Here is a 24,558-nt window from a genome sequence, read left to right on the forward strand (position 1 = left end):
AATATGCTTTCTGAGCCCGGAAGCCAGCTTGTGATACATATGTTTTTGTGGATAAACAGAAAATATATTTGTATTATCAAATACGTTTGCAGCATCATTGTTTCCCCTTTCGACAGTGTACACATTGGCTGACATTAGTGACGTAAAGGGAGGAATCGGAACCTAAAAGCAGTATAATAGCCTTTTGGGGGAACGGGAGTGACTCACACACACACACACAACTTTAAAAGTCAACGTAGAAATGCATTTTATAAATAAAGTACATGGTTATTGGATGAACTCGGTGGGACAAACAGCCATTGCTTCAAACGTTCAGTTACAATTAACCTTAACCAGTCCACATTTTGTCATCGCCACGTTCAGCAGGAGACAACGTTGTCTTACGTTCATATAGAAATGTATGATGTAGAACAAATATACTTCTCTGGTATGTAGAATAAGTAATCACATCAGCTCATTGAATATCTATCTGCAACGTTCCACAACCGTGAGGTATCAGCTACTTACGGTCCGGAACACACCCCTTTACGAAAGTAGCACAGGCTGCCTACGAGGCAACGAACTGGTAAGGAAAAGAAGCATTCACGAATGACGGACATAAAATTAATACTTTTAAAACCATGACAAGTCGTTAGTAAATGATAGCAAAGTGACATTTCAGCGACAATTCAGTTTCGGTTCATAAATGATCGGTTTCAAACACTTGTTTGCGTGAACATGCTACAAGTTCGCCAGGGTTTGTTTACATGGTCACGTTGACAGAAATACGATCTAATAATAGTTCATAGGGATTCAACTTTAGGTACGTTTATCACTAGATATGCTTGTTTTACAATAATACTTTATTTATCCATATTCCTTGGAGCATTGATCTCAAGTTGACAACCCATCTGAGAGACACCAAGGCCCAGAATCTAGAATATGCATATAATTAATTGTCAGATTAGGATAGAACACACTCTAGTTTCCAAAACTGTCAAAATATTGTCTGCGAGTATAACAACTGATATTGCAAGTTGTTTTTCCTGAAAGAGCAACCCCTTAATGGCTAATCGGGCGCTATGTCACAAAGGCAGGATAGTATCTAGGATACTGATGCCAGCAACTCTCCGGTTCCTGGCCCACCTTTACTTTGATCACACCGACTGCTTCATTGCATTTTGGTACACCATAATTACATTAATTTCCAATGAAAAGCTGCGTTTGCCTTGTGTTTAGTTGAAAACGCTGCGTTTGTTTCCAAACGTGCCTGCAGCAGCCGAGACACATCTGACCTATGTCGTCACCAGAGATCGCTTCCCTGTCCTGGGGACACATGAAGGTGAAGGGCTGCTCCTCTTCCTATAAGGACTGTAAGGTGTGGCCCGGGGGTAGCCGCGCATGGGACTGGAGAGAGACTGGGACTGATGTAAGTTAAGATAAGACATGGACTGTGTCTCAAATTGCACCTTGTATGATGATGATGACGACGATGTGACTGACTGTGTGTAGCATCACCCTGGAGTGCAGCCTGCAGATCTGGAGGAGGTGCTTCAGAAGGGTGTGGCGACTCTGGTCATCGGGCGGGGCATGAGTGAGGCGCTGCAGGTATCCATCCCCCAGCCCCATACACACACTCTTCCCCTACTCGTTTACATGACACTTTCCCAAGACCTAACAATGGGAAAATGTTCTTAAAGATGGAAGGCAGGCAGGAGGTGAGATCAGGTGGGAATATTCTAGCCAATGAGAGGGCAGATAAGCTTGTGAACAATAGGCCATCGCGATATATAGAGGACTCCTCTTTGTATCTCCCTTTATAGCGTCTGACTCCATTTTATTTTCCTTCATTAGCTGATTTTTCCTACTCAGAGGAATCCCCACCCAGTTGACTACTTTAAAATGTTGGAAGCCTTCAATGTCCATGCTAAAATAGATTATATCCACGAGTCCTCTCTTTATGACAACAGGCACAACTCCGATATAGTCGTTTTTGGGTTGCCGAAATGCCAAGGGCGTCCACTTATTACACTGCATTCGTAACAACCTATTATGAAACTTATTTTCAATCAAATAAGAACAATTACATTTTTCAAATTCGACACTCAAACCTCCATACAACAATTCCTCACTTCGCGTTCTTATTTTGGGTGGGGTAAAACCTCTCGCTTCCTCTGTTTACCCTATCCTTCACTTTCCCTTGCCCCGACAAACATACTTTCACCGTGTACATTACCCTTCCTCAGCCCTACACTTTCCCTAGCCACTACACAATTCCCCTGATTTCTCTCTGGCCTTGTTCGAGATGCATCAAAACTGATGTACCATGGGTAAATTGTGAATGACCGATCTACAAATAATATTGAGTATTTATGATGCAAGGTGATTTGTAGATCAGTCAGTCTTGACTCTCCTTTTAAACTCCACCCAAAAACGTGTGAATTTGTTTTACCCCCTTTCTCCTCAATTTCGTGGTATCCAATTGTTAGTAATTACTATCTTGTCTCATCGCTACAACTCCCGTACTGGCTCGGGAGAGACGAAGGTCAAAAGCCATGCGTCCTCTGAAACACAACCAAGCCGCACAGCTTAACACAGCGCACATCCAACCCGGAAGCCAGCCGCACCAATGTGTCGGAGGAAACAATGTGCACCTGGGGTCTTGGTTAGCGCGACGAGACAAGGATATCCCTACCAGCCAAGCCCCCCCTAACCCGGACGACGCTAGGCCAATTGTGCGTCGCCCCACGGACCTTTCAAAACCCCGACTCATATGATGCAAATTGCATCAAATTCTGTATTTTGAAAGTTACATCTTGAAAACTTGATTGCTGACATGCAAAACATGTTGGAACTATGCTAACAATGGACTAATGAAACAAATACAAAAATATCATTTTTGGGCAGAGTTTTCCTTTAAAGATGGCTGCAATGTTTAACTCTGCGCTCTCTCTGTAAGGTCCCGTCCTCAACTGTGGACTTTGTGAGACAGAGAGGAGTGGAGCTGATAGTTCTGCAGACAGAGAAGGCCATCGCAGAATACAACAACCTGGTTGGCCAGGGAGCCAAGGTGGGTGGCATCTTCCACTCTACCTGCTGATGACATACCACAGGTGGCCAGTAGGAGAACTCTGAAAGCCTGGTGCGATTCAACATGTCATTCATTACAGCACACCATAGCAAAATGTTTTGCAATGGACACGTCCATGTAGTCCCTCCCTGTTTGGTGCCTGATGAACACAACCCTGGGGTGTATTAGCGAAGTGAAACATTCAGAACACCGTAATGAATAGCTAAAATGACTTGCTGTGAATAAAGGCTTGTTTTTGTCATCTGGTTTCATTTATTGTCATTCAAAGAAAAATGGCCCTTAACTATAGCAGGAATAGCAACACACAGATCAGACAGGTGACCTCAATGATTCTCTTGCCCAGTCTCAGGATGAAATCCCAAATAGCACCCTTTTTCCTTTAGTGGTCAAAAGTAGTGCACTATATAGGATGCATCCTCAATCTAGTTGAGCAGTCAGCCAGGAGTGGCACACAGTTACACACTAACAATATAAACATATTGTTAAGTAAATATGTATGCAGTAAGGAACAGCCAATGGCTGAGGACTAGAGGGTCAGGGGTGGGAGAGGGAGAAAACAACAGACAAGATAGAGGAGAGAGAGAAAGCGAGATGGATGCTTAGGTGTTTGGGGTCAGCGGCGGGCAGGTTTAGGCATGATGAAGACCTTGACAGGTTTGCCGAAGGGAATGGTTCCCTCAGTGGCACCCTCTGCTGGCTGGAGGCCTTCAGTGCTGCTGTCGCTCCACACCGCCTTACAGAGACGAGATGAGCTGTAGGCCAGCAGCAGCCTCACCTCGATCTGACACGCCTCTGAGAGAGAGAAAAGGGCCGGGGGTGAGTTTGTGTCCTCACCAGTCCATGCAGAATAAGACAGCTATAATGTGGGTGTGCCCCCCACTAGTCCATGTGCTGTGAGACCGGAAGTGTGTGTCCTCACCAGTCCATGCAGAGTGAGACAAGTAGACCTGTGTGATGAGGCGGTGGCGGTGTGGTCCAGGACTTCTGAAGTCTCCAGGTTTAGGCTGAATCACATGAGACTGGCCGTCTGGATACAGCACCTGGAGAGAGAGAAAGTGTGTGTGTGTAAAAGACTAAGCAAACTATTACAACTTGGACCAACACTTCATCCATCAGCAGGAGAAAGGGCACAGCTTATATACATACCGCTAGGGTCCTGGACAAAGGGTTCATTCTGATTCTCTACCCTTCACCCGGAAATGTGCAGGTGTATCCAACTTATGCATTTACATTGGATTGGTGCAATGTGTGTATAAGGTAGTAGTTTTGGAATTGTTAGGTTAGATTACTCGTTGGTTATTACTGCATTGTCGGAACTAGAAGCACAAGCATTTCGCTACACTCGCATTAACATCTGCATGTGACATTGTTTTGATTTGCATGGCTTGAGGGAGTTTCCACTATATTCTAGGTAAGGGTGAGTGTACGCTTTGGGAGAAGTTTGGAAAATCATAACCCAGCCAAGGGGTGTGTGTACCAGAGACTTTATATAACAGGGTGTGTACCTGTACTTTGACAGTGTTGTGGGGGTCTTGCACGTGCTCCAGCGTAGCATCGATGTCTAGTGCCACCACCAGGCCAGATGTGAAACGCAGCGGGTTGTCAGACTCTCCTGTCGGCTCGATGATGGTCGCCGACGCACGCTGGACCTGCCAGCCAATACAAACCACACCTGGGTCAAATACCTGTGTGTGCATGTGTGTGTCTGTGTGTCTGTGTGTCTGTGTACCTGTTTAGGTAATTGAAGGTTTAAGAAGCCACTCTGTCTCAATGTGGTCTGAAGGATCTTGACTAGTTCTCCAGGCTTGCAGGCCGACAGCTTGGGACTCAAGTCCAACAGCTTCCCCACAAAACTTTCCTGGAGGTGGGGCAGCTCCACCACAAACAGCCTGGAGGCATAGAGGTCAGGATTCATCAGAATACCAAAAGAAAAGGGTGTGCTTTCTGCAAGGTCAAAGTTGCCACCTTGTGGCGATGAATTAAAACAACAATTCAGTTCAACAATTCATTTAGGATGCACCAGTTTCTGTTTGTCTTATATAGGACAAATAGTCTGTCTTATGTTTTCAAAGATGTCAAAAGTTGATTAAATAAAACAGATTAAATAGGTAGATTAAATGATGGTTAAAAAAAGAGATAATATACCTCTGAAAGGATTCCACCTCCTGAAGGAACTTCTCACAGACACTGATGAGAGGTTCAACTCTGCAGAGAGATGAGAGGGGTTGAGCTGCTTTACAGTTATAGACATGGACGGTGGGGGTGTTTATGAGTGTACTAACCCTCGTCTGGTACGGGCAGTCAGGACTAGCTGTAAGGCCTTAGCCTGTAGTCTGACGTGGAGTATGGTGGCCACCTGTCTGTTCTCCAGACCACTATATAGGAACTCCAGTTTATATGTCTCCTCCAACATCTACAAAAACACACACATCACATTAATGTCTAGGGGTAACGCCAATGGCTGAAGACATACACTGAGTGTACAAAACATTGCTCTTTATATGACAGACTGACCAGGTGACGCTTATTGATGTCACTTGTTTTATCCACTTCAATCAGTGTAGATGAAGGGGAGGAGACGGGTTAAAGAAGGATTTTTAAGCCTTCAGACAATTGAGAAATGGATTGTGATTGTGTGCCATTTAGAAGGTGAATGGGCAAAAAGTGCCTTTGAACGGGGTATGGTAGTAGGTGCCAGCTTCACAGGTTTGTGTCAGCATCCCTATGGAATGCTTTCCATACCTTGTAGAGTCCAGGCCCCAATGAATTGAGGTGGCTCTGAAAGGTCTGCAACTCAATATTAGGAAGGTGTTCCTAATGTTTTGTACGCTCAGTGTATATGCTCAGCCACACTCAAGGTACTAAATGATATCATAACCGCCATCGATAAAAGACAGTACTGTGCAGCCGTCTTCATCGACCTCGCCAAGGCTTTCGACTCTGTCAATCACCAAATTCTTATCGGCAGACTCAACAGCCTCGGTTTTTCGGATGACTGCCTTGCCTGGTTCACCAATTACTTTGCAGACAGAGTTCAGTGTGTCAAATCAGAGGGCATGCTGTCCGGTCCTCTGGCAGTCTCTATGGGGGTGCCACAGGGTTCAATTCTCGGGCCGACTCTTTTCTCTGTATATATCAATGATGTTGCTCTTGCTGCGGGCGATTCCCTGATCCACCTCTACGCAGACGACACCATTCTATATACTTTCGGCCCGTCATTGGACACTGTGCTATCCAACCTCCAAACGAGCTTCAATGCCATACAGCACTCCTTCCGTGGCCTCCAACTGCTCTTAAACGCGAGTAAAACCAAATGCATGCTTTTCAACCGATCGCTGCCTGCACCCGCATGCCCGACTAGCATCACCACCCTGGATGGTTCCAACCTTGAATATGTGGACATCTATAAGTACCTAGGTGTCTGGCTAGACTGCAAACTCTCCTTCCAGACTCACATCAAACATCTCCAATCAAAAATCAAATCCAGAGTCGGCTTTCTATTCCGCAACAAAGCCTCCTTCACTCACGCTGCCAAGCTTACCCTAGTAAAACTGACTATCCTACCGATCCTCGACTTCGGCGATGTCATCTACAAAATGGCTTCCAACACTCTACTCAGCAAACTGGATGCAGTCTATCACAGTGCCATCCGTTTTGTCACTAAAGCACCTTATACCACCCACCACTGCGACTTGTATGCTCTAGTCGGCTGGCCCTCACTACATATTCGTCGCCAGACCCACTGGCTCCAGGTCATCTACAAGTCCATGCTAGGTAAAGCTCCGCCTTATCTCAGTTCACTGGTCACGATGGCAACACCCATCCGTAGCACGCGCTCCAGCAGGTGTATCTCACTGATCATCCCTAAAGCCAACACCTCATTTGGCCGCCTTTCGTTCCAGTACTCTGCTGCCTGTGACTGGAACGAATTGCAAAAATCGCTGAAGTTGGAGACTTTTATCTCCCTCTCCAACTTCAAACATCAGCTATCCGAGCAGCTAACCGATCGCTGCAGCTGTACATAGTCTATAGGTAAATAGCTCACCCTTTTTCACCTACCTCATTCCCATACTGTTTTTATACTGTTTTTATTTATTTACTTTTCTGCTCTTTTGCACACCAATATCTCTACCTGTACATGCCCATCTGATCATTTATCACTCCAGTGTTAATCTGCAAAATTGTATTATTCGCCTACCTCCTCATGCCTTTTGCACACATTGTATATAGACTGCCCATTTTTTTCTACTGTGTTATTGACTTGCTAATTGTTTACTCCATGTGTAACTCTGTGTTGTCTGTTCACACTGCTATGCTTTATCTTGGCCAGGTCGCAGTTGCAAATGAGAACTTGTTCTCAACTAGCCTACCTGGTTAAATAAAGGTGAAATAAAAAAATAAAAAAAATAAAAATGCTCCTCTTCCCACCGGAGATCGGGGTTCAATCCCCCCTTCAACCTGTATCTCCCATTTCAAGTGTCTAAATAAAGTGAAAAATACTATTAAAAAAGCACAATAGTTTGTGTGTGTGTACCTGTTTGGCAGCAGCAGTTGCCATGGCGTTGTGTTTAAGGCAGAGGGGGACGGCCATAGTCCACAACTTCTCCTGCAAGGCCTGTGGGAAGGACAAAAGGAGGGGAAAAAAGGGGATGAGGAAAGGCAATACGATTTGGGCATTCTGGTCAAATGTAATGCAGACAGACACCGGTCTATCCAGATGCAGAAACACACCTTGGTGAGCAGTAGTTGGCAGCGGAGGTAGGTGGCAGAGAAGTCAGCAGCTCCTGCCAGCTCTGTCTGTAGCTCCCCTAGTCTCTGTAGGTCTCTGAGAGGATACACACACACAAAATATTAGCTTCAAAAATTGTTGGAAATGTTTTGATAGTATTAGTGTCTATGTATGTATGTACCTGATAGTAAAGTTGAGCAGGTCCTGAGCCCCGGGGTCCTGTAGGTTGTGTATAGTGCTAATTCTGCTCAGACTCTGTTGGAGGAACAGTTGAGCAGACTCCACACTGCCGGAACCTTCTATACCACTCACACCTGGGGCCTGCGTCCTCCCTGGTAACTACACACACACACACACAATAAACTGGGTGGTTCAAATCCTGAATACTGATTGGCTGACAGCCGTATTCTATCAGACTGTATAGCCACGGGTAAGACAAAACATGTATTTTTACTGCTCTAATTATGTTGGTCAACCAGTTTTTAATAGCAATAAGGCACCTCAGGGGTTTGTGGTATATGGTCAATATACCATGGCTAAGGGCTGTATCCAGGCACTCCACGTTGCGTCGTGCATAAAAACATCCCTTGGTATATTGGCCATATAGCACATCCCCTCGGGCCTTATTGCTTAATTATGACACAGTGGGTCTTAACATATATTGGTGAAAGGGGTGTGTGTGTGTCTTACCCTGAGAGGAGGTACTAGGTGAGAGAGGCTGTCCCGTAGGTAGGTGTAGTGTCTAAAGGTGTGGTCTGAGAACAGAGCTGTCATGGTGGGACAAGACTGAGCCGCGTTGAACACCAGCACCAACACTGCAATATCTGTTATGCTAGGTCAGGAACACACAACACAGAGGTAGGTATAGGTGTGTGTGTGTGTTTGTGTATGTAGGATACAGGCAGGGTCGTCCATGTCTGGTTCAGGGGTGTGGAAGTAGGGGTGAGTACTGAGCAGCTCTGGAACCAGCGGTAACACCAGGGTTGGATGACGACAACCTAGAAACTTTAGACACCTAGAGAGAGAATGAGAGGGATAGAGAGAGATGATGTGTTGAGTTTTAAAAGTGTTTTTATTGAATCACTTGCAAAGTGATACACACACAGACAGAAGCTTACTTCCAGACAGAGTTGCGGTCGGTGGGGTACTTGGTGAGGTTTTTCAGCAGCTCCAGCAGGGCCAGTTGGATACACTCTTTAGTCGACACATTGGTGAAACACAGCAACTCATGTAGTGCCTCTCTGATGTCACGAGACGAATCCTACACAAGTTACACATTTCAGTTCTTATTTTTATTCTTTAAAAAAAAATGGATACAGCACCAGTCAAAAAGTTGACACACCTACTCATTCCAGGGTTTTTCTTTATTTGTACTATTTTCTACATTGTAGAGTAATAGTGAAGACAGCAAAACTATGAAATAACACATATGGAATCATGTAATAACCAAAAAAAGTGTTAAAAAAATATTTTATATTTGAGATTCTTGAAAGTAGCCACCCTTTGCCTTGATAACAGCTTTGCACTCTTGTCATTCTCTCAACCAGATTCATGAGGTGCATTTCAATTAATAGGTGTGCCTTGTTTAAAGTGAATTTGTGGAATTTCTTTCCTTCATGCGTTTGAGCCAATCAGTTGTGTTGTGACAAGGTAGGGGTGGTATACAGAAGATAGACGTATTTGGTAAAAGACCAAGTCCATATTATGGCAAGGACAGCTCAAATAAGCAAAGAGAAATGACAGTCCATTACTTTGAGACATGAAGGTCAGTCAATTCGGGAAAAAATTTCTTCAAGTGCAGTCACAAAAACCATCAGGGGCTATGATGAAACTGGCTCTCATGAGGACTACCACAGAAATGGAAGACCCAGTTACCTCTGCTGCAGAGGATAAGTTCATTAGTTACCAGCCTCAGAAACTGAAGACCAAATAAATGCTAACTAGAGTTCAAGTAACAGACACATCTCAACATCAACTGTTCAGAGGAGACTGTGAATCAGGTCTTCATGGTCGAGTTGCTGCAAAGAAGTCACTACAAAAGGACACCAATAAGAAGAAGAGACTTGCTTGGGCCAAGGAACACAAGCAATAGACATTAGACCGGTGGAAATCTGTCCTTTGGTCTGATGAGTCCAAATGTGAGATTTTGGATTCCAACCACCATGTCTTGGTCAGGCGTTGAGTAGGTGAACAGATGATCTCTACATGTGTGGTTCCCACTGTGAAGCATGGAGGAGGATGTGTGATGGTGTTGGGGTGCTTTGCTTGTGACACTGTCAGTGATTTATTTAGAATTTAAGGCATACTTCACCAGCATGGCTACCACAGCATTCTGCAACAATACGCCGTCCCATCTGGTTTGCGCTTCAATTGTTTTTCAACAGGACAGGCTGTGTAAAGGCTATTTGACCAAGATGGAGAGTGATGGAGTGCTGCATCAGATGACCTGGCCTCCACCATCACCCGATCTTAACCCAATTGAGATGGTTTCGTTTTTGCGACTGCACTTCAAGAAACTTTCAAAGTTCTTGAAAATATCCAACCTTCATGTCTTAAAGTAATGATGGACTGTCGTTTCTCTTTGCTAATTTGAGCTGTTCTTTACCAAATATGGCTATCTTCTGCACCCCTACCATGACACAACATAACCGATTGGCTCAAAGTATTAAGAAGGAAAGAAATTCCACAAATTAACAAGGCACACCAATTAATTGAAATGCATTCCAGGTGACTACCTCAGCTGGTTGAGAGAATGCCAAGAGTGTGCAAAGCTGTCAAGGCAAAGGGTGAATACTTTGAAGAATCTAAAATCTATTAACACTTTTTTGGTTACTACATGATTCCATGTATTATTTCATAGTTTGATGTCTTCACTACTTTTCAACAACATAGAAAATAGAAAAATAAAGAAAAACCATGGAATGAGTAGGTGTGTCCAAACTTTTGACTGGCACTGTATATTCTAACATTTAGAAATGTTCTTCTTTCCTTGTAATTGTGGGTGTGTGTGCATGCATGCGTGTGTGTCTTGGCACGTGCATGTGTGTGTATGCGTCTCCATATGTGTGTTGGTCTGTGTTACCTCTAGTACAGCCAGTACAGTATCCAGCTGGTCTTCTCTCAGGGTGATGTTAGTAGAGATCTGTCTCAGGACGTGGATGGACTGCAGCCTGACTTCCTCAATCTCATCATTAAACATGTCAACCAGGAAGTCCAGGCACTTCTCGGCAAAGCTGGCAGATGATTGGGCAAGAGCAGAGAGTGCATCCACAGCAGCAATACGCACCTCTACAGATAAAACACACATAGGCACATTATAATTTACACACATAAAACCCATGCGCACACAAAAACACACTCTCTCTGAGCCTCCACAGCCTTCACAGAAACAAACAAAACATAACACACACAGAGACAACCCCAAACACACTTACCGACACACACACTCTTACCGTACATCTCGTCCTCCAGTCCGTGTACGAAGGCTCCACATGCCCCCGAGGCGATCAGGTTGACAGCTGAGGTGTCCACCTTCTCCTTGGGAGCATCATCAGCCCATTTCCTCCCAGAGGAGAACTCACCTGACGCATAGAGCTCCTTGGCACGCTCATGAGCAGTACGTTTCCTCTGAGATATATATATATATATATAACATTATTATTAATATATTGTTGTGTTGTAATTTGAAATACTTGCTACACCAGAAGTGAATGGTTATATGTAGGAGGAATGTATATGGTGGGGTCAACATGGTTGGATATGAGCTAGGGGCTTGGAATATTACTGAGTAAGGGAAAAGGCGATGGGGTGTATAAATACTGGTGGAAACATGTCTGTCTTTTCAGCTGTGTGACCCAGTGGGTGAACAAACTTGGTTTGAGCTTCCCTAGTTGTCTGATGGTTTATTTAGAACCCGAGTAAAAACGAACAATATATTACACTAACATTTGAAAGTTTGGGGTCACTTAGAAATGTCCATGTTTTTGAAAGAAAAGCAAATTTTTTGTCCATTAAAATAACATCAAATTGATCAAAAATACATTGTAGACATTTGTTTTTCGTTTTCTTACCCCTTTTTTCTCTCCAATTTTGTGGTATCCAATTGGTAGTAGTTAGTCTTGTCTCATTGCTGCAACTCCCGTACGGACTCGGGAGAGGCGAAGGTCGAGAGCCATGCGTCCTCCGAAACACAACACAACCTAGCCGCATTGCTTCTTGACACAATGCATATCCAACCCGGAAGCCAGCCGCACCAACGTGTCAGAGGAAACACCGTACACCTGGTGACCTGGTCAGCGTGCACTGCGCCCAGCGACTCCTGTGGCGGGCCGGGCGCAGTGCGCGCTAACAAAGGTTGCCAGGTGCATGGTGTTTCCTCCGACACATTGGTGCGGCTGGCTTCCGGGTTGGATGCGCGCTGTGTTAAGTAGCAGTGCGGCTTGGTTGGGTTGTGTATCAGAGGACGCATGACTTTCAACCTTCGTCTCTCCCGAGCCCGTACGGGAGTTGTAGTGATGAGACAAGATAGTAGCTACTAAAACAATTTCCTACCACGAAATTGGGAAGAAAACAGGGTATAATTCACAAAAAAAAGATGAAAAAAAGAAGGCCAGCATCCCAGAGTTACCTCTTCACTGTTGACGTTGAGAATGGTGTTTTGCGGGCACTATTTAATGAAGCTGCCAGTTGAGGACTTGTGAGGCGTCTGTTTCTCAAACTAGGCACTCCAATGTACTTGTCCTCTTGCTCAGTTGTGCACCGGGGCCTCCCACTCCTCTTTCTATTATAGTTAGAGCCAGTTTGCGCTGTTCTGTGAAGGGTTTAGTACACAGCGTTGTACGAGATCTTCCGTTTCTTGGCAATTTCTCGCATGGAATAGCCTTCATTTCTCAGAACAAGAACAGACTGACAAGTTTCTGAAAAAGTTATTTGTTTCTGGCCATTTTGAGCCTGTAATCGAACCCACAAATGCTGATGCTCCTGATACTCAACTAGTCTAAAGGCCAGTTTTATTGCTTCTTTCATCAGTACAACAGTTTTCAGCTGTGCTAACATAATTGCAAAAGGGTTTTATAATGATCAATTAGACTTTTAAAATTATAAACTTGGATTAGCTATCAGAATGTGCCATTGGATCAGTGATGGTTGCTGATAATGTGGCTCTGTACATCTATGTAGATATTCCATTAAAAATCTGCCATTTTTAGCTACAATAGTCATTTACAACATTAACCATGTCTACACTGTATTTCTGAATAATTTTATGTTATTTTAAGGGATGGAAAATTAGCTTTTCTTTCAAAAACACAGAAATTTCAAAGTGACCCCAAACTTTTGAACTGTAGTATATGTACTGTATTATATTACATCTAGATGACATAGAGCTCATCGACTGCTTATGAGCCGTACATTTCCTCTGAAATATACATTATTATAACTAAATTACAAATAAAATGCTGCATGCTTCCTCTGAAGAGACATTTTACACACACACAGTGTACGTACCCTGAGGTCTGACATCAGCTTCTTGTCCAGAGTCTGCTCTAGGAAGTGAGGACTGACCTGCAACATGTTACCCTGAGGAAGAGAGGAATGAGTGGAGGGGGAGGAAAGGAGAACCACGACTATCTGAAAAGTAAGATGCCATTTTTTTGTGTGTGTGTGTGTGTGTGTGTGTGTACTCACCAGTGTTTTGGCAGCCTGCACCCTGACCACCCAGGATCCATCAGAGACCATGTGACTGATCTTCCCAAACGAGTCGTCGACCAGACGGACTTGCTCATTGGACGACGGAATCGGCACAATGCTGATTGGACAGATGCCACCTTTATTCATCAATCACACAGCAGTTTTCACCCCCCACCAGTCAGTGAGTGTGTGTTCAGTGTTGGGCTTGTTTGACATTGCAGCCGACATTGCAGGCGACTGCTGATCTACAAATCGACTTGCATCATAAATAACCACTCATTATTATTTGTAGATCACTCTGGCAGTCACAATTTACCCACAATGAATCATGGATTTGGTGATCATGAACACAGCCAGTGTGTGTGTGTGTGTGTCTGTCTTACCTCTCTGGATAGAGCTGACTCAGGACCCACACCATCTGAACGGCAGCCGAACGAACCTGCTCATAGTCATCACACAGCAGCTGACAGGCCTAGACACACAATTAAAGAGAAAAGCTCACACAAAAGAACCTAGCGGCTGGGAAAGAAACACACGCATACACACTTTACCTGATCATAAATGGTCTGTTGAATCTTCAGTCCCCTTTCATGCAGTTGCAGCTGAAAGGAAGAGCAGAACATTTAATTATCAATCAGTCAATATATAATCTATCTAGCCTGTACACATGCCAATAGTCTAGAGAGGCGTCCTATATGTTTGGAGTAGGGATCCAGCTAACTTTCACCTGTCCTGTATTTTCAGAGCAGTGCAGACTATCGAGAGGCCTCTCAATATCCACTCAATAGACTGAAGCATTGTTTTGGGCATGCATTCTAAGTGAGCATGCTAGGATGTATATTGGGACATAACAGGAGGAAGTAAGGTCATTACCATGGCTTTGATGGCCGCCGTGCGCACCCTTGGGTCCTGGTCTGCAAAGTAGTCACTGATGAGGCTCTGCGCGTCTCTCACACACACTCCACCAGACACCCCTGGAAGGAGGAGGAAGGGAGAGTGGAAAGTAGTCACTGATAGCACACTGCTGCTGCACATCCCACACACATCTCTCAGACATGATGATGTAATGAGGGGACTACTGGTTCAATTAAATTAAGTAAATAAACATGTCATGTAGTAAATGTTTATATTGTTGTTGACTCAACTACCCTGGTTAACCCAAATAAATATACACACCTGGAGCACTTCCCCCAATAACAGCTGGAACCAATCCCTGTCCATCTTTATTTAGGGGCGTGTCCACGTTTCCCAGGCAACCCAGAAGTTGTAGGCATTTATTCCTCACACCGAAATATGTGTCTGACAGGTGCTGAGAGAGAAATGAGAGGGATACGATGAAAGACGGGGATGAGAGTGATCGATGAGAGAGAGCGACATGAGAAAGAGGATGAGAGATTGATGAAAAAACTTGCAGACCACGACTGTATGCGTGTTACCTTGTAGGCCACCTCTATGAGTCTGTGTCTAACAATAAGGCTTTCTGGGAGCTGGGTGCCGATGACCAGCAGAGTGTCCAGCAGTTGAGCCAGGACCTGATGGGACTCTGGACACACACACACAGAGAAGAAAACACAGAGACAGACATGGACTAGGTCAGAGAAGATTTGGGAAAGAGTGCGTACGATGTACTAAGTGTGTGTATCAGAATGTAACTTACTCTCTGTGTTGAATGTGTTGAGGGTGTCATCTAGGATACTCTCAGGGTTGAAGTTCTGGGTCTTACTTAGCAGGCCGATCAGAGAGGCAATCTTCAGCCGCACAGAGTTATCCTGCTCCTACAGAGACATAGATACACAAACAGTTATCACTCTTCTACAGCAAGATACAGGAGCAAGGTGAGGGAAAGAAGGGATGGAAGAAGAATAGGCAGAAAGGATAGATGTAGGAGGGGAGAATGGAGGGACCATCGAAGGAGGGGCAAGGATAGCTGCTCTTAGCATCGCAAGTGTATTTACAGTGGGGCAAAAAAATATTTAGTCAGCCACCAATTGTGCAAGTTCTCCCACGTAAAAAGACGAGAGGCCTGTAATTTTCATCATAGGTACACTTCAACTATGACAGACAAAATGAGAAAAAAATATCCAGAAAATCACATTGTAGGATTTTTAATGAATTTATTTATTTATTTATTGAATTTATGGTGGAAAATAAGTATTTGGTCAATAACAAAAGTTTATCTCAATACTTTGTTATATACCCTTTGTTGGCAATGACAGAGGTCAAACGTTTTCTGTAAGTCTTCACAAGGTTTTCACACACTGTTGCTGGTATTTTGGCCCATTCCTCCATGCAGATCTCCTCCAGAGCAGTGATGTTTTGGGGCTGTTGCTGGGCAACACGGATTTTCAACTCCCTCCAAAGAATTTCTATGGGGTTGAGATCTGGAGACTGGCTAGGCCACTCCAGGACCTTGAAATGCTTCTTACGAAGCCACTCCTTTGTTGCCCGGGCGGTGTGTTTGGGATCATTGTCATGCTGAAAGACCCAGCCACATTTCATCTTCAATGCCCTTGCTGATGGTAGGCTTTGTTACTTTGGTCCCAGCTCTCTGCAGGTCATTCACTAGATCCCCCCCCCGTGTGGTTCTGGGATTTTTGCTCACCGTTCTTGTGATCATTTTGACCCCACGGGGTGAGATCTTGCGTGGCGCCCCGGATCGAGGGAGATTATCAGTGGTCTTGTATGTCTTCCATTTCCTAATAATTGCTCCCACAGTTGATTTCTTCAAACCAAGCTGCTTACCTATTGCAGATTCAGTCTTCCCAGCCTGGTGCAGGTCTACAATTTTGTTTCTGGTGTCCTTTGACAGCTCTTTGGTCTTGGCCATCGTAGAGTTTGGAGTGTGACTGTTTGAGGTTGTGTACAGGTGTCTTTTATACTGATAACAAGTTCAAACAGGTGCCATTAATACAGGTAAAGAGTGGAGGACAGAGGAGCCTCTTAAAGAAGAAGTTACAGGTCTGTGAGAGCCAGAGATCTTGCTTGTTTGTAGGTGACCAAATACTTATTTTCCACCATAATTTGCAAATAAATTAATTAAAAATCCTACAATGTGATTTTCTGGATTGTTTTTCTCTCATTTTGTCTGTCATAGTTGAAGTGTACCTATGATGAAAATTACAGGCCTCTCATCTTTTTAAGTGGGAGAACTTGCACAATTGGTGGCTGACTAAATACTTTTTTGCCCCACTGTACATACACTCCTTTCAGTTGTATTGGGTTGCACAAAAACAGTCCTCGGGAAGCCAGAAGTTAAATACAATTCCAATTCAACTTATTGTGCCGGTGGGCAGGATGGTTGGTCATTTTGACGGGTGGAATTTGTGACAAAATATCTAAAGGATCGGATTATTAAACAGAATGTCCAAACTGGTCTGTTGTAGACCCACTTCTTCTCTGCTTACCTCATGTCAAAATAAAAGTCCCCTAAAAGTTATTCATTTTTTGCCCACATATGGAGCATGTGCAGGATTTTTATTTTGACCTGAGGTAAGCAGAGAGTACATCGGCACAAATGTAATAGTATTAAACTTCTGGCTTTCCACTGACTGTTTGTGTGCAACCCAATACAATTGAAAGCAACGCTAGTGTATGTAAATACACCCGCATTGCTAAGAGCAGCTAGGGAGAAGAGGGCTGCTTTACCTTGTAATAGTGTTCCAGGAGGAGAGATGGGAGAATGATGAAGGATAGAAAAAGAAGAGCGAGGACGGAAGGAGAAGATGGAGGGAGGGATGGAAGAAGAGATGTGAGAATGGAAAGATTAAAGCCAGGGCTATCATACCTTGTAGTAGTGTTCCAGCAGTATGCGCACAACCCCTTCCACACTCTCTGCCTCCACGGAGCTGCGGGCGAAGTGCAGCAGGTACTGCAGGGCATCAGTGGGGTTGGAGGCCTTACACAGGTCAATATGCAGAGCTGCAGACTTACTCGGCTTGGTCAGACGGAGCTTCTTGGCTGGAGCCTCCTCTTGGGGAAGCTTTTGATCAACATAGACAATTTAATCAAAACATTTTAATTGTGTGTGGTGATATGGATCTGGACAGCCAAACGGCATATCTAAAGCTGTAGGGATCGAACTATAGCATGGATTTAGACAAAGCTAGCCAGGTACCAGATCCCTTTGTGCTGTTGCCTACTCTTTTGCTGTCCTTTTCATGATTTGCATAATCATAACACAAACAGACTGGTACTCAGGCTAGAACACTATTGCAAATGTACACCAGCTAGCTAACTAAAAGGAGCTACCACTGGCCATTTGTTCAGATCAATGTGACCCAATGTAGCTATATAATATCTCTAACTACATAAAGTTAATGAAATAGGATGCACTATGTTATCAAAAATTCGGATGTTATTTCTGGATGCAACACGTTAACAGTTGGTTAGCTAGCAACGAAACACTCACACAGTCTGAGTCTAACGTTAGCTAGCTGGCTTGCTAGTATTGTAAGAACATCGACAATTAAAATGTGAATATTTCGGGGTTTTTTCGTAACCATGCGTCTACCGACCTGAACAACTTTGGAGAATTCCTCGTAAACTCGCTTTTTGAGATGTGCTGCCATTTCCAACGAAATTAATTTTTTAATATTTTATGTTGTTGAAAGCGCCCAGCACAATCGTAATCAAGCGTCGACGGAACTCGCAATTATGGGTATAAATATACTTCCGGTTCCTTAACTATTTCTTTCCTGTCAGCGGCCTCAGGCAAAATGGCGGTACAAATCTCCAAGAAGAGGAAGGTTTGTTCACGTTTCTTACCAAAATGGTCTTCGTAACTGATGTATTTGTAGAAAATTGGGATGCCATGTGTTAGCAGCATGAGTACGGAGTTGATTGTCGTATTGATCGGTGTGCTCGTCCTCTAGTCTAAAGAGGATTGACAAAGATGTTACCTACCCGTACAAAGAATCCTCACTTCGCTAGAGAACGTGCAAAGGGGTGCCTTTTATACCGTACTAGCGATTTAGGTATAGCCATAATGGTACCATTCAAAAAATGTAATTGCGAGTCTGATTGTCAGTGGTGTGTAGGTGGATTGGTGGTGTGTCCAGTTGGTTAATATTAACGTTACGTAGGTGGCAGGCTACTTCATTTTAACATTGATACTACCCAGTTAGAGTAAAAGTACTCCGTAATACTCTGTAATAGTAACTTGCTGGTCAGTGATGTCACGAACAGTTGCAGGTTCGCTAGCGGCTATGTGACTACTACAACCATGTTCCCTACAACCTAGCTAACGATATACTCAATTTGTGTGCCTGGTTAGTTCGTCGCGGACGGAATCTTCAAAGCCGAGCTGAACGAGTTTCTGACGCGCGAGCTTGCGGAAGATGGGTACTCCGGGGTGGAGGTGCGTGTAACCCCGACCAGGACCGAGATCATCATCCTGGCCACAAGGTAACGTTACCGGTATGTTGGTAGTTAGGGGGTTATTCTGTCTTGAAAATGTGTATTGTTGGTACAATAATGAATTGGTGTAGGGTTGTGTGGGTATCACGATTTCCGTGGGGAGCCTGTGCCATCCGGTGATATATGGTATTACCGGTAGTGCACAAACGTTCACGTAGGATGTCTTTGTAAATAAGAATTTGTTCTTAACTTACTTGCCTAGATAAAGGTAAAAGTTTAACATTTTTTCTCCAGGCGCAAAAGTCCTCATCGTCACTTAAGAAATGCTAACAAGTGCTAAGGAATTCTCATAGCGGATGCTAGGTAAATGCTATTGAGCACATGCGAACATTTCCTACTAGGACAGACAATGAGTCTCGTGCAAGTATCTCAACGCTGTTTGCTGTTAACAAGAAGCTTGGTCTTTGTTAGACCAACGTAGTCACCTCTCAGTAAAATGCACCTGACAGTCTGCTTGGAGTTTGCTAAAAGGCACTTAATGGACTCAGACCATAAGAAACAAGATTCTCTGGTCTGATGAAACCGAGTCAACTCTTCTGCCTCAATGCCAAGGTCACGTCTGGAGGAAACCTAGCACTATCCCTATGGTGAAGCGTGGTGGTGGCAGAATCATGCTGTGGAGATATTTTTCAGAGGCAGGGACTGGGAGAGACTAGTCAGGAATGAGGGAAACATGAATGTGGCAAATTACAGAGATCCTTGATGAAAACCTGCTCCAGAGCGCTAAAATTGATTTGAATTAAATGGATCATCTTGGGTTTTAAATATGAAAACTTATTCAGTTCAACTGGAACTTTCAGGAAAACTAGATGACTAACTGATTGCATAGAGCACGTTTAGTAATAGAGTGCCATTGTTGTTTCAGGACCCAGAATGTTCTGGGAGAGAAGGGTCGTCGCATCCGTGAGCTGACCGCTGTTGTTCAGAAGAGGTTTGGCTTCCCTGAGGGCAATGTGGAGGTAAACAAACACTACAGTTGCATACATGTACTCATTAAACATACTCCCTACCCACAATAGCAGGGAGCTGAGAACTGTGGTTCAGCAGAGGTTTGGCTTCTAAGGGCAGTGTGGGGGATAGAAGAATATGATTGTGTGAAGTTTAAATGAAAACAAGTGTGAATTCCACAGATTTGTACATAGGGAAGGTTTGAAATGTGTAAAACAAACTAACCTCAAGTGTGTCTGAAGGTAGAATCTGACTGGAAAAGCTCCTTCAGTGATGATACGATGACGAGTCGGAACGGGACACAGTCAGTCTCTGGGGTCGCTGGGTCAGGGTTACGTTCTGTGTCTCTGGGTCCAGTTCCCCAGCGCAGCATGTCTCTTCAATTGAAGACATCGAGGCATTTGTCTGAGAAGGACTGAATCCAGTACAGGAAATGTGTGGATTTGTATGGTTTCTTGTTAGGTAGTCCGGTAGCTAGTTTGCTAAGATAAAGGTAGTCAGGGATGCATGAAGTTGTAAGCGTTCTAGAGACGGTTTCTATCACAATTAAGAATGTGAATTGCGAGGCTACACTTCTCTGCTGTGGTGGTTCCACAGCTCACATTGCAGCACCCGCACCAATCTGTAGGCTGTGTAGCCTCGTTGTATTTGTAGAAGGTTAACCTCCTCCACTCTCTCCCCCTCTAGCTGTACGCTGAGAAGGTTGCAACCCGTGGTCTTTGTGCCATTGCTCAGGCGGAGTCTCTGCGCTACAAGTTGCTGGGAGGTCTGGCTGTACGTAGGTAAGATTAACCCTGGCCGCTGACCTCCAACCTGTTGCACCTAGACACTGATCTAAGGTCCGTTATGCATTAACCTTCAGTGGTGCAGGTTTCACTCTTAATGGTACACGTTAGGATTTGGGAAGGGAAGCGGGTTCTAGATCTGTTCAGGAGTAAGTTGCCAGAAAACAACAGTCCCCCCACTAATTTGTGCTGTCGTCGATCACCCCAGACCATTTAAGTTAATTTGCCGTATTTAGGAATCTTGAGCAGCCACTGGCTAGCTTAGCATGCTACTATCATTGTCTCCAGGAATCTATTGAGCAGAACATGCCCCTGCTGTTAGTCCACTTTCTTAAACTTCCTTTCTCATGACATACAGTAGAGTGTCTCCCTTCAGTGATGATACGATGACGAGTCGGAATGGGACAGTCTGTCTCTGGGTACACTGGGTTGGTGTCACGTTCTGTGTGTCTGATTTCAGTTCCCCAGAGAGGCAGGTCTCTTCAGTTGAAGACATCGAGGCATTTGTCTGAGAAGGACCAGGAAAATGGCTCATAATGTCAGATGTGATCTCACAGTCCTGTATAAGTTGATGTGTATTAAACCCATTTTCTTTCTCATATCCCCCCCATTTTTGCTCCACCTTTCGTCTTCTCTCTCCCCACACACTTTTCTGCGCACTCTTCACCATCTCTTCTCCTACCTCCCCTCCACCCCCTCCCAGAGCTTGCTATGGTGTGCTGAGGTTCATCATGGAGAGTGGCTCTAAGGGTTGTGAAGTGGTGGTTTCTGGGAAGCTGAGGGGTCAGAGGGCCAAGTCCATGAAGTTTGTTGATGGCCTGATGATCCACAGTGGAGACCCAGTCAACTACTACGTAGACACCGCTGTACGCCACGTCCTGCTCCGGCAGGGTAAGTACCAAAACAACCCCTAGACACTACACTACTACTCTACCCCTAGACACTATTAATGGTTAGACAAAGTGAATACCAAATCAGCCCCTATACCCTACCCCTAGATTATTCTGATCTGTCAAGGTGAGTCTCATCAACAGCAGAATTTTGTTGCTTTTTAAAGGTGAAATATTTTCCTTCGGTGATGATACGATGACGAGTCGGAATGGGTCACGGTCGGTCTCTGGGGTCACTGTGTCAGGGTCACGTTCTGTGTCTCTGGGTTCAGTTCCCCAGAGCAGCGTGTCTCTTCAGTTGAAGACATCGAGGCATTTGTCTGAGAAGGGCAGTCATATTAGTCAAGTCATTATGATCAACCTCTTACTTGCTATATCACACATGTGCTAACCCTCATACTCTATTCCACAGTGCCTTCAGAAAGGTTCAGAGCCCTTGACTTTTTTCACATTTTGTTAGGTTACAGCCTTATTCTAAAATTGATTGGTGTTTTTCCCCCGTTAATCTACAAACAATACCCTATAATGGCAAAGCGAAAACGGTAAAACTAATTTATTACAAGTTCAAAAAATATGCATATATATTTACGTAAGTATTCAGACCCTTTACTCAGTGTTTTGTTGAAGCAGTGATTACAGCCTCAAGTCTTCTTGGGTATGACGTTACATGCTTGGCACACCTGTATTTGGAGAGTTTCTCCCATTCTCTGTGTTCTTGGGAACCTTCAATGCTGCAGAAATGTTTTGGTACCCTTCCCCAGATCTGTGCCTCGACACAATCCTTTCTCGCTGCTCTACAGACAATTCCTTTGACCTCTTGGCCTGGCTTGGTTTTTGCACTGGCAACTGTGCGACCTCATATGAACTGGTGTGGGCCTTTCCAAATCATGTCCAATCAATTGAATTTACCACAGGTGGATTCCAATCAAGTTGTAGAAACATCTCAAGGATAATCAATGGAAACAAGATGCATCTGAGCTCAATTTTGAGTCTCATAGGAAAAGGTCTGAATACTTATGGAAATGTATTATGTTTTCGCTTTGTCATTATGAGGTAGTGTGTGTGTGTGTGTGTGTGTGTGTAGATTGAGGATTTTTTAAAATAAGGCTGTAATGTAACTGTGGGAAAGTCACGGTGGCTGAATACTTTCCGAAGGTACTGAATACGTTTCACTGTTCTACGTCTAGGTACGCAGAATAACCGTTGGGTAGAGGGTCCGTGTAAGCACTGATGTGTTCATGTATGCATTTTCTTTGTCCGTCTCAGGTGTGCTAGGCATCAAGGTGAAGATCATGTTACCATGGGACCCCAGTGGTAAGATCGGCCCCAAGAAGCCTCTGCCAGACCATGTGAGCATTGTGGAGCCCAAAGACGAGACTATCCCCTCCACCCCTGTGTCGGAGCAGAAGGGTGCCAAGCCAGAAGCCCCAGCAGCCATGCCACAGACTCCTGTACCCACCGCATAGTAGACAGGTACTATAACCTAACACTAACCCAGCCACTACATGGTAGAAATGTACTGTACTATAAATTAGTGGTTCTCAGCTGGTTTTGCTTCGGAACTCAAATTTAACCAGGTTGTCTCAGCTGTGACTCCATTTGGATTGTGGGGGGAAATTAGATTGATAATGTAGTAATTGTTGAGGAGGCTTGTGGTTGTGAAAGAACTCTCCATAATAGTGTAATTTAAAATGCTGCACGAAAGTGTATCTCAGAGTGTGATGCACTTTGTTTACTTTCAGGGCGACTATTAGTTTAGTGTTAGTTTACTCTTCCCTTCAGTGATGATACGATGACGAGTCGGAACGGGACACTGCCTGTCTGGGGTCACTGGGTCAGGGTTACGTTCTGTGTCTCTGGGTTCAGTTCCCCAGAGCAGCGTGTCTCTTCAGTTGAAGACATCGAGGCATTTGTCTGAGAAGGGCTTCCTGACTTTATCAAATATATGTGTCCCAAATGGTACCCTATTCCCTTTTATATTGCACTACTTTTGACCAGGACCCATAGGGATCTGTTCAAAAGCAATACACTGTATTGGGAATCGGGTGCCATTTGAGTCTGTCAATATACCGGTGCCTGAATAAATATTTCTAGACTACGTTGAGCATGTAGCTAAGCTACTGTGTGTGTAATTCATAAACTGATTCAGGCAGGTTTAGGTCTGGTATCCTAATGTCTGTTATTCTTTTTCTTCCAGGTGTCAAACATTGTTTGTAGATGGAAGCAGGACCCTGCATTTTCTGTGCAAAAATAAAACCTGGAAAATACACCTTTTTGTTGTCTGTCTCAACTTGTGAAGTATTCCTGCTCCCAAACATGGCAATTAATTAGTTAATAATTGGTTGGTTTATGGTACTTTTGGAATTGGAGAATGGCAACGAGTCTGGGTAGACGGGTAAGGAAAAGCTACCCCAATACAAAAAAACACTAACTCTTCATAACTGTCAGTACCAACAAAGGACCTAAAACTTGTTCATAAACGGGGCCTGTTTTAGCCCATGGTCATGATCTAAAACTCGCTGTCATGCATAGTAATTTCTTTATGTGCTATAGGACATTCAACAAGTAACTATCCCCTATCTGAAGGACACTTCTGGTAATTAACCCTGATATCAAATCATATACTGGCCTTTCCACACTCGTGTTGCGGTTATTTACTTGTTGCTAGTAGCTTATTTTATACTGAACAAAAATATAAATGCAAGCTGCAACAGTTTCAAAGATTTGACTTGAGTTACAGCTCATACGAGGAAATCGGTCAATTGAAATGCATTCAGAATGCCCTAATCTATGGATTTCACGACTGGGAAAACATCGGTTGGTCAACATATGCATCGGTTGGTCATACCTTTAAAAACAAAAATGGCCTCAGCATCTCATCGTGGCATCTGCATTCACATTGCCATTGATAAAATGCAATTGTTTTCATTGTCTGTAGCTTATGCCTACTGTTACTATAAACCATGTAAGTGAGTGGATGCGTGCATATATGGTGTTGAGGTGCCGAAACGAAAGAACAAGCCACATCCAACT

At 44.1% G+C, this 24,558-nt stretch overlaps 3 protein-coding genes and 4 non-coding genes across 8 annotated transcripts; 6 read left to right on the forward strand and 1 right to left on the reverse strand.

The window, feature by feature from the left end:
- The first annotated feature begins 219 nt into the window (after positions 1 to 219).
- On the forward strand, positions 220 to 3,311 carry aamdc (adipogenesis associated, Mth938 domain containing). 2 transcript variants are annotated; one of them, XM_035759076.1, is made up of 4 exons: positions 220 to 565; positions 1,219 to 1,408; positions 1,492 to 1,587; positions 2,939 to 3,311. In XM_035759076.1, the coding sequence occupies exons 2-4, from the start codon at positions 1,277 to 1,279 to the stop codon at positions 3,077 to 3,079; spliced, it is 369 nt and encodes a 122-aa protein (XP_035614969.1). In that variant the 5' UTR covers positions 220 to 565; positions 1,219 to 1,276; the 3' UTR covers positions 3,080 to 3,311. The 2 variants fall into 2 exon arrangements, with proteins under 2 accessions (XP_035614969.1, XP_035614968.1); XM_035759075.2 differs by having other exon boundaries at positions 393 to 565; positions 1,256 to 1,408.
- Positions 3,300 to 18,138, reverse strand: ints4 (integrator complex subunit 4). The gene is made up of 24 exons (XM_035759073.1): positions 18,002 to 18,138; positions 17,272 to 17,466; positions 15,145 to 15,262; positions 14,924 to 15,030; positions 14,664 to 14,796; positions 14,361 to 14,461; positions 14,039 to 14,089; positions 13,871 to 13,959; positions 13,485 to 13,605; positions 13,305 to 13,376; positions 11,252 to 11,426; positions 10,882 to 11,087; positions 8,918 to 9,060; positions 8,699 to 8,814; positions 8,490 to 8,623; positions 7,981 to 8,138; positions 7,802 to 7,895; positions 7,605 to 7,685; positions 5,353 to 5,483; positions 5,216 to 5,275; positions 4,800 to 4,959; positions 4,576 to 4,719; positions 3,990 to 4,110; positions 3,300 to 3,862 (listed from the first exon to the last, which is right to left on the reverse strand). Exons 1-24 carry the CDS (start codon positions 18,053 to 18,055, stop codon positions 3,684 to 3,686), a joined length of 2,943 nt encoding a protein of 980 aa, XP_035614966.1. The 5' UTR covers positions 18,056 to 18,138; the 3' UTR covers positions 3,300 to 3,683.
- Positions 18,125 to 23,794, forward strand: LOC118373013 (40S ribosomal protein S3). Its single transcript, XM_035759074.2, has 7 exons — positions 18,125 to 18,232; positions 18,760 to 18,890; positions 19,768 to 19,861; positions 20,538 to 20,632; positions 21,339 to 21,526; positions 22,792 to 22,998; positions 23,723 to 23,794. The coding sequence occupies exons 1-6, from the start codon at positions 18,203 to 18,205 to the stop codon at positions 22,989 to 22,991; spliced, it is 738 nt and encodes a 245-aa protein (XP_035614967.1). The 5' UTR covers positions 18,125 to 18,202; the 3' UTR covers positions 22,992 to 22,998; positions 23,723 to 23,794.
- LOC118373027 (small nucleolar RNA SNORD15) lies at positions 20,116 to 20,264 on the forward strand. Its single transcript, XR_004823345.1, has one exon. It is a non-coding gene; the product is annotated as a small nucleolar RNA SNORD15 (small nucleolar RNA).
- LOC118373026 (small nucleolar RNA SNORD15) lies at positions 21,006 to 21,152 on the forward strand. Its single transcript, XR_004823344.1, has one exon. It is a non-coding gene; the product is annotated as a small nucleolar RNA SNORD15 (small nucleolar RNA).
- On the forward strand, positions 21,706 to 21,854 carry LOC118373028 (small nucleolar RNA SNORD15). The gene has a single exon (XR_004823346.1). It is a non-coding gene; the product is annotated as a small nucleolar RNA SNORD15 (small nucleolar RNA).
- LOC118373025 (small nucleolar RNA SNORD15) lies at positions 23,302 to 23,448 on the forward strand. The gene has a single exon (XR_004823343.1). It is a non-coding gene; the product is annotated as a small nucleolar RNA SNORD15 (small nucleolar RNA).
- Positions 23,795 to 24,558: the final 764 nt, after the last annotated feature.

Source organism: Oncorhynchus keta, chromosome 1 (genome assembly GCF_023373465.1).
Source record: "Oncorhynchus keta strain PuntledgeMale-10-30-2019 chromosome 1, Oket_V2, whole genome shotgun sequence".
Lineage (NCBI taxonomy): Eukaryota > Metazoa > Chordata > Actinopteri > Salmoniformes > Salmonidae > Oncorhynchus > Oncorhynchus keta.